The sequence below is a fragment of the Spea bombifrons genome, chromosome 3, assembly GCF_027358695.1.
Source record: "Spea bombifrons isolate aSpeBom1 chromosome 3, aSpeBom1.2.pri, whole genome shotgun sequence".
In the NCBI taxonomy this organism is placed as follows: Eukaryota; Metazoa; Chordata; class Amphibia; order Anura; family Pelobatidae; genus Spea; species Spea bombifrons.
In genome coordinates, this window is record NC_071089.1 from 118,543,457 (window position 1) to 118,552,651 (window position 9,195).

General features: G+C 44.6%; 1 protein-coding gene across 1 annotated transcript in view; it reads left to right on the plus strand.

Annotated features, from left to right (window-relative positions):
* Positions 1 to 7,970, plus strand: part of EPHX2 (epoxide hydrolase 2) — a 28,812-nt gene extending 20,842 nt beyond the window's left edge. Inside the window, exons 18-19 of the mRNA XM_053460739.1 lie at positions 306 to 364; positions 7,514 to 7,970. Coding sequence (XP_053316714.1) covers positions 306 to 364; positions 7,514 to 7,589 — 135 coding nt within the window. The 3' untranslated portion in view covers positions 7,590 to 7,970. The remainder of the gene's footprint in view (positions 1 to 305; positions 365 to 7,513) is intronic.
* The last annotated feature ends 1,225 nt before the right edge of the window (positions 7,971 to 9,195 follow it).

Here is a 9,195-nt window from a genome sequence, read left to right on the forward strand (position 1 = left end):
GAGCCGCTCATATTACATGATACGTTAAAACTGTCCAGATTTGGTTAACTAGCGAAGAACCCTATAAATGATCAGGTTTAACGCCTGTCCTTTGGATGGTTGGGGATGGGCTGCACAAAAAGGGGGAGCCAAGAGCGGGTTAACTGCATTGTGGGACTTGTAGTTCACGGAGGAAATCTGCCGTCTCAGGGGCCAAACCTCCGCGGCCGCGTGCGATGAGGATGCGGCCTTTTAATATATTGTTGTGTGAATGAAGGAGCGCGATGGGTGATCGTGTAAATCCGTGTTTTCTGTTTGTTTTTAAGATTCCTAATCTGACGAGAGGACACATAGAGGACTGCGGGCACTGGACTCAGATGGAGAGGTATAAAGGGTTAATCTGTATATAATGGACTTCTAATGCTCCCATCCAAATATTCAGAGGCCGTTCATCCTTTCTGTCCCGTGAGGTAGAGAAGACGATCCCCCGTTGCTCCATAGGGCTGTCCCGCCAACGATCATAAATAAGGCATAAACATATTTAAAAGTGCCAAAAAGCACGATATCTCGGACGGGGATTAGCAGACTGAGTGTTCGCAGGTGCGGCGTTCTAATTTCATTACTTTCAAGGAACATTTTGCTGCAGATACTTGGGTCCAGCAGGTCTTGGCGGCCTGTAATCGCACCAACATCTGTTACGTTCCTTTCATTTATTTTCCCTCTCGGTTGCATCTTTTAATGGTGCTGCTCCAGCCCAAGAATACATTAACCCCTTTGCGACCAATGATGTACCAAGTAAGCCCCCCTCCCCAAAAAAAAAACATGACTTGTTACATAACCCAAGTTCATTTAATTTTTTTTATAATAATAGTTGACCCTAAAGGGTTAATTTTTGTTTAAGTTAGTGTGGTGGAAGGTCACTTAGCAGATGATTTGTTAGACAGGGTTAGGTAGGGTTAGGGTTAGGTAGGGGTTAAAAAGAATAATGTCTTATGTACAGGATATCAATCTGATTTCAAACGAATGCCCTATTTATCCCCCCCCACCAAAAAAAAAGGGAGATCTCTCGAACATGTTGTCCAACCCGCCATTCTCCATGTTCCTTAAAGAGCCGTGTTAGCCTTTTCACAGTGAATTGCTGAAATATGCCGATTCCATCTGTTTTTTTTATGACGCTCCTTGGAGTCTCTCATTTTTGGTTACCAAGACCATAGAACGGTTATGTTCCTCCCCGTAGGCTGTCGGGATCTGCGCTTGTGTAATTAGATTATTCTGTCTGAGAAGCGACGTACATAAAGGGCGCGGGGCTCTTGTGCCGCGCTGTACGATAATTGGCCCGGGTCGATGTATTTTGCCTGGCTGGGAGATGTTGTCGACGTGTCTCTTTATTCGCTGTTTTGTGTCACGTCTTGGAATGATTGAAACGCCAAGATGATTCTCCTCGGCAGCTATCGCCGAGCCCCCTCCGAAATCTGTCAGTCTCTCTGACGAGGACCAGGCTGAAAATAGACATTTTCAATTCCTCCGAGTTTTCGGCGACATTCCGCATTACGCTCCGATTTCTCCTAAACTAGGTTTAAAAATGAAATCAGATTTGTTTTTTATTGAGCGCTCTACAGAGCCGAGAACCGAGTAAACAAAGAAAAATATGGCATTTGTGTCCCGTTCAGTGAGGAACAGAAATCGATCGATTGGAGGAAAGAACAGAGAATTTTTCTGGACTCTGAAAAATAAAAGGCAAATTCCAACAAAGAAACCCGTCGCGGCCTTTATATACAGCTCTGCGGAATCTGCCAGCCCTCCATAAATAACAAAGTAATGTCATTTATAATCCAAATCACCAAAAAGCCTTCGCTACTCCATTAACACTAGAGCTCCGGACCGGCCATCTGGTGCTAGGCATAGCATGCAGGACCAGCACGGCTCACCTAGGACCCCCCGTCAGGATTTAGTAGTTATAGGCAGCTAGAATTAAATGGACAGTAAAGGGTGTAAATAACTTATCACTAAATATTTATTGGAAGCTTATATTACTGTATACAGCGCTGGGGGGGTTATATTACTGTATACAGCGCTGGGGGTTATATTACTGTATATAGCGCTGGGGGTTATATTACTGTATACAGCGCTGGGGGTTATATTACTGTACACAGCGCTGGGGGGTTATATAACTGTATACAGCGCTGGGGGTTATATTACTGTATACAGCGCTGGGGGTTATATTACTGTATACAGCGCTGGGGGTTATATTACTGTACACAGCGCTGGGAGGTTATATTACTGTATACAGCGCTGGGGGTTATATTACTGTATACAGCGCTGGGGGTTATATTACTGTATACAGCGCTGGGGGTTATATTACTGTATACAGCGCTGGGGGGTTATATAACTGTATACAGCGCTGGGGGTTATATTACTGTATACAGCGTTGGGGGTTATATTACTGTATACAGCGCTGGGGGGTTATATTACTGTATACAGCGCTGGGGGTTATATTACTGTATATAGCGCTGGGGGTTATATTACTGTATACAGCGCTGGGGGGTTATATAACTGTATACAGCGCTGGGGGTTATATTACTGTATACAGCGCTGGGGGTTATATTACTGTATACAGCGCTGGGGGGTTATTACTGTATACAGCGCTGGGGGTTATATTACTGTATACAGCGCTGGGGGTTATATTACTGTATACAGCGCTGGGGGTGATATTACTGTATACAGCGCCGGGGGGGTTATTACAGTATGTATTACCAACATCGGGTGGTTACCGCTTGGTATCACGGGGCAAATATTTATCTTGAATTCTTTCATACTGTACGAGGAGGATTTGATATTTACAGACATGGAGAGGAATCGGGGTAGGGATGGGGCGTCAGTCCTGCAGCAGGGATGACAAAAATAAGGAGATCTCTTGTGTTTGAGCTGAGATTCCAGACATCATGAGCCAAGAATAATACATTGTAGGCGGACAGATTACACGTTAATTGCCGCAGGATTCACACGTGTAAGTGTTCGGTATTTTTTTAATGATATCGGCGCACGGAACACGACCCGGTAAATAATACACAGTGAAGCTGGATTTTTGGAATGTGGCAGCGTTAACGTTCTGCCGAGACTTTAATGAACCGAGCCGAACTCCCGACTGCCTGTCTATGAGACGCTTCGTGGGCTTATGTCTCTGTAATGACAATCTTTGGTGGAGAAGAAAGTCAAGAAAATGGTTATCATCTCAGGACAGGTCGTCTCCTGTTGCTGACGGTTATTATTCTGTTTCGTTCAGAGCGTCTCTTATCGCGTTCGTTAATGGCAGCAAAGTTTATTTTTCTTCCCCGATTAATTGCCGTTGTAATGGATGGTGTTGGGTGTTTGTGGCGAGACGTACGTCGGAAGCTCTCTTTGGTTGTTACTTTGATACGCTGGAAGTTGTGCTGTTTGGTTGAAGGTAATGACTTTGTGGATCTGTCCTCAGGACTGTCCGTTATATATATATATATATATTAGATTACGTTTTATGTATAGAGCGCCGCGAGATTCCGTAACGCTCTCACGATTCCCCCTTTCCTTCTCCATTCTATTCTCGACACGGCGGCCACACTACTGTTCTTATCCCATCACTCCCAGCTCCTGGTGCTGACCTACAACACTGCGCCCCCCATATCTTTGCTATTGTCTCCAATCTAACTTTCCATGCACATGACTTGCGTCTCTTTCCCACCATTATCGCTTTTTCCGGTAGAATTTTACCCGCTCTGAACCCATTTTCTGGAATCCCCTGCTTTGTTCTCTCGGAATCACTCCTATAACTTTAAATTATTGCTGTTTAGAAGAGCTTACAATCTATCCTCTTAAAACCTTTAACCTGCATCCTGAAGAAACCATCTCCACGCCTTCGAGATCTCCGGCCACCAACTTCTCCGCATCACCCTCGCTACAATCCAACCATCCACACACACACACTCCTTCTGTCTCATCCCCTCTTACCCTCCCAGTAGATTGCAAGCTCCCAGGAGCAGGACAGCCACCTCCTCCTGTACCGATCTATCTTAACGTGTTTTAATGCTACTCTCTTGTATTGTAACAGCTCTGCATGTAAAAATGTCTGATCATTCAGTCTGTTCCAGTAGGTTATTTAAAGCAGATGCAGACCTACGATTATCTTTTATTCTTCTTGCGCTTTTTTTTACACATAGTACATATTGTGCCAGGACATTCCATAAAACATGAGAAACGTCCCTTAAACAGTAAATAGTAAATGTTCATCGGGCACAAGAAGAATTCCGAGGAATTGTTACAGGCGTCACGGCAGCGATTGAAAGCACGAGAAACACGAGATCGTCTGACACTGAGACATCCAGCTTATTCTGACCCAATCCTGAACCCTTCTTTCAGCTAAACCTGATCCACGACACATCCGATCCCCTTTCCAAAAAGGGAAACTCTACAGAGACGGCTGACCTTAGGAATTAACTATAAATGCGGGATCAGTTACTTCTGCGTCCCTAAAAGCTGGGGTCAGCAGACGAGATCCCGACCTCCGTCTTGTGTCTGACTCGTAGCGGGACAGATATCGGTATATTTCAAATAATTTACTGCTGCCACTATACAAATAGGCCGGGTCCGGTGCTGGGTTCAGTGCAGTGAGTTAAGTACCTGAGCAGTCACACTGACATCTGTTACCCCCTTACACAAAGGGTTACTTTACCAACTCTGAAAAAAGCCATGACTGTCCCTTTAAAGAACCTCATTTTTTTATTTTTTTCAGTGTCAGTGTTTTCTAATTTTTTTTTTTTCTTTTTTGTTTTTTTTTTGGGTCGTCAAGTTACGCATAGCTACCAACTTCTAGTACTGGCGAATCGGGGAGCTTGGGAGGTATAGCGTCACTCGAACCTGGCAGCACTACTGCGCATGCGCGCGATCCTGTGCTCTCCTCTAAATACCATCTTGTTTTTGTAGCTCACAACTGCTCCCATGATTTGCAGTCAGCCATTACTGGCCGAATGCCGTAGGACTTGTAGACTGGGGTAACTGGCTGATCTTTACTACAACAGCTATTGAATACTAAAGTTTTGGCATCAGCAGATGATATAACGGCGCCCCGTTCCAGATCGTTAATAAATATATTAAAGAATGGGATAAAAGAGACCCCACTGAAATCATTGGGAAAATGTCCCAGTAACAGCCCTGCTTCCATAACCCGCTGCACGGTTTGTATTGGACTGAGATGGTGAAGAAACCTCAGGAGAGCTGACCAGCTTAGATTATGCAGAGCTGTATACAGTAATATAACGCCCCAGCACTGTATACAGTAATATAACCCCCAGTGCCGTATACAGTAATATAACCCCCAGTGCCGTATACAGTAATATAACCCCCAGCGCTGTATACAGTAATATACCCCCAGCGCTGTATACAGTAATAACCCCCAGCGCTGTATACAGTAATATAACCCCCCAGCGCTGTATACAGTAATATAACCCCCAGTGCTGTATACAGTAATATAACCCCCAGTGCTGTATACAGTAATATAACCCCCAGCGCTGTATACAGTAATATAACCCCCCCAGCGCTGTATACAGTAATATAACCCCCCAGCGCTGTATACAGTAATATAACCCCCAGCGCTGTATACAGTAATATAACCCCCAGCGCTGTATACAGTAATATAACCCCCAGCGCTGTATACAGTAATATAACCCCAGCGCTGTATACAGTAATATAACCCCCAGCGCTGTATACAGTAATATAACCCCCCCAGCGCTGTATACAGTAATATAACCCCAGCACTGTATACAGTAATATAACCCCCAGCGCTGTATACAGTAATATAACCCCCCGGCGCTGTATACAGTAATATAACCCCCCAGCGCTGTATACAGTAATATACCCCCCAGTGCTGTATACAGTAATATAACCACCCAGCGCTGTATATAGTAATATTACCCCCCAGCGCTGTATACAGTAATATACCCCCCAGTGCTGTATACAGTAATATAACCACCCAGCGCTGTATATAGTAATATTACCCCCCAGCGCTGTATACAGTAATATTACCCCCCCAGCGCTGTATACAGTAATATACCCCCCAGCACTGTATACAGTAATATTACCCCCAGCGCTGTATACAGTAATATACCCCCCAGTGCTGTATACAGTAATATAACCACCCAGCGCTGTATATAGTAATATTACCCCCCAGCGGTGTATACAGTAATATTACCCCCCAGCGCTGTATACAGTAATATTACCCCCCAGCGCTGTATACAGTAATATAACCCCCAGCGCTGTATACAGTAATATTACCCCCCAGCGCTGTATACAGTAATATACCCCCCAGCGCTGTATACAGTAATAACCCCCCCAGTGCTGTATACAGTAATAACCCCCCCAGTGCTGTATACAGTAATATACCCCCCAGCGCTGTATACAGTAATATACCCCCCCAGCGCTGTATACAGTAATAGAACCCCCCTAGCGCTGTATACAGTAATAACCCCCCAGTGCTGTATACAGTAATAACCCCCCCAGCGCTGTATACAGTAATAACCCCCCCAGCACTGTATACAGTAATATAACCCCCCAGCGCTGTATACAGTAATATAACCCCCAGGGCTGTATACAGTAATATACCCCCCAAGCGCTGTATACAGTAATATACCACCCAGCGCTGTATACAGTAATATACCCCCCCAGCGCTGTATACAGTAATATAACCCCAGCGCTGTATACAGTAATATAACCCCCCAGCACTGTATACAGTAATAGAACCCCCCAGCACTGTATACAGTAATAGAACCCCCCCCCCCAGTGCTGTATACAGTAATGTCTGGTTTTTTTTTTTAAATCTAATTTTGCCCCAATAAACTCCCTTTATCTGCAGATCTGGAGGCGCCGTCGCTGTCAGTCATGTGATATTTTGGGTGACTTTCCCGGCTCATACACCACACTGAGCTGATGCTTTATGGCGATGCTAATGAAGTCCGTTCCTCCATAGACTTACATTAATCAGAGAGTCCAGATAGGTGATTAAGCCATTCTATTGTTCCCCACAGGCAGTATGATAAGGACTCGGGGGGGGGTTTAGTAGATCGGGGATCAGATAACAGAGCGAGAATCATACAAATGTAAGATGCAGCTGCCTGAAAACTTTATATTATGGGGGCAAAAACTAGAACTTCCAAAAAAATATTTTTTAATACTTATTTTTAATCTGATACAAGGAATAAGAACTTTTACGCTTAGAATAGTAACGTAGAAAATCAAGCGCTCACACTTAACTGCAGATAAAACCCCCCAAAAATCACAAGTAACGATGTCATCTATCGCACGGTTCCCTCATTCTTTGGAATGAGAATCCATCGTTCCGGTTCTCTCTCTGCCCGTATGCTGTCAGAAATTGCTTGTCATAAAAGCAGCTCCGTCTCTTCTCTTAATATCAGGTTTAGAGACGTCTCGACGTCTTTCCTGTTCTCTGTTGTTTGATCCTCCGTTATTTTTGCCGGTAATTTATTAAATGCACCTTTTTGTCTTGCAGGCCAGCGGCTGTCAATGAAATTCTTATTAAATGGCTGGGAGAGGTTCACGCGCCGCCTGTGTCTGCCAAGCTGTAATAAATCACCAGGTCGCCGCGGATCCCGTGCCGGGGGTAACCGGTGCCGAGTGCTCCGGCATCTCCCATGATGCCAAGCTTAAATCTAACTGGCTGGGCGGTATGGGAATGGCGGTTCTTACACAGCTGGAGAGCTTATAGATTTTATACGTTTGGTCGTGATTGGCCATAGAAAATACCGCTAATTATCACGAGAAACAAAATAACTGCTTTCGTCTCGCTGCCAACATGGAAATCCATTGCTATTATCCTAACCGTGACATGATTTCTGTAATTAGAATATTTTATGCTGAAGTTGGTGAAGGAAGGAGACCTCTGTCACGGATTTACACGATGAATAACAATGACACACAGCTAATAAACCAGAACTTTAAAAAACATACGTTTTGTGTCATTCTTTCTCTTCATTCTCGCGCGTCGTCCCCCTCCATGCTGGCTCTGCCTTGCTGTCTCCGTTAGACTTGGGCGCCAGTGGAAAGTTCGTTTTCATGTACTTAACGAAATTCGTCCGTCTACGTCTTCTGTTCGGACAGATTCTCCTCCTCTTAGTGCAGTTAAAATGGTGGACGCGGCAATGAAGGAAGATCTTCGTATTGCGCACGTTCGTTTTTCCGTTTCTGTTTCAGCATACCAGGACATTTTAGACAATTGTATAAACAGTTTGGGGGAGACCCTTTTCTATCCAGCATGACTGCGCCCCAGCACACAAAGCGAGCTCCATAAAGATGGGAAGAACTTGACCGGCCGCACAGAGCCCCGACCTCAACCCCATCGAACACCTTTGGGATGAACTGGAAGGGAGATTGTGAGCCGGGCGCCTCGTCCAACATCAGTGGCTGAACTCACAAACGCTCTACTGGATGAATGGGCAAGAAAATCCCACAGAAACTCCCCAAAATCTTGTGGTTCAAGGGGGGGGGGGCAACTTCATATTAATGACCATGGGCTTTGGAATGGGATGTCCAACAAGCTCATATAGGTGTGATGGTCAGGGGTCAACATACATTTGGTCATATAGCGTAGAGCCAAAAAAAATGCTGTAGGGTAACAGCATGTTTACTGAACCAAAATGCTTTAACTGAACCAAGTTTGGTTAAATTATAACTTTTTAAAGAAACTTAAAAAGAATTGCAAAGAATATAAGAAGAATGCATTATTTATAACACCACAGTAGAAGTCAATCAGTAGCAAACCAAGATCAAATGAATTCCAAGCTGCTTTCTTTTAAGTAATGACGGACACAGAGAGATAGCGTTGGGCGGTTTTCGGGAGGAGGGTCAGATATGAATATTCTGCGATATAATCTCCCGCTGACTTCAGAACGGGGCTCGTGTCGGTAGAACCATTTGGTTTTCCTTCTGTGGGGACAATTATAAGAATTAGTGCGTAGAAGAAGACAGCAAGATCTCAAAGTGACGGTTTTTTAAAACTTCATCTGGGTTACTTGACGCTTTTCTGGATCAACAGAACCTGATCCTGGTAACTGCTGCAAATAAGTGTTCACATCATAGCCAAGGAAGCCCAAGCGACCCCCCAAGAAATACGTCAGCAGGTGATTTCACAGGGGACTCGTCTCAGGATCAGGTCACAGTTTCATTAGATGTATC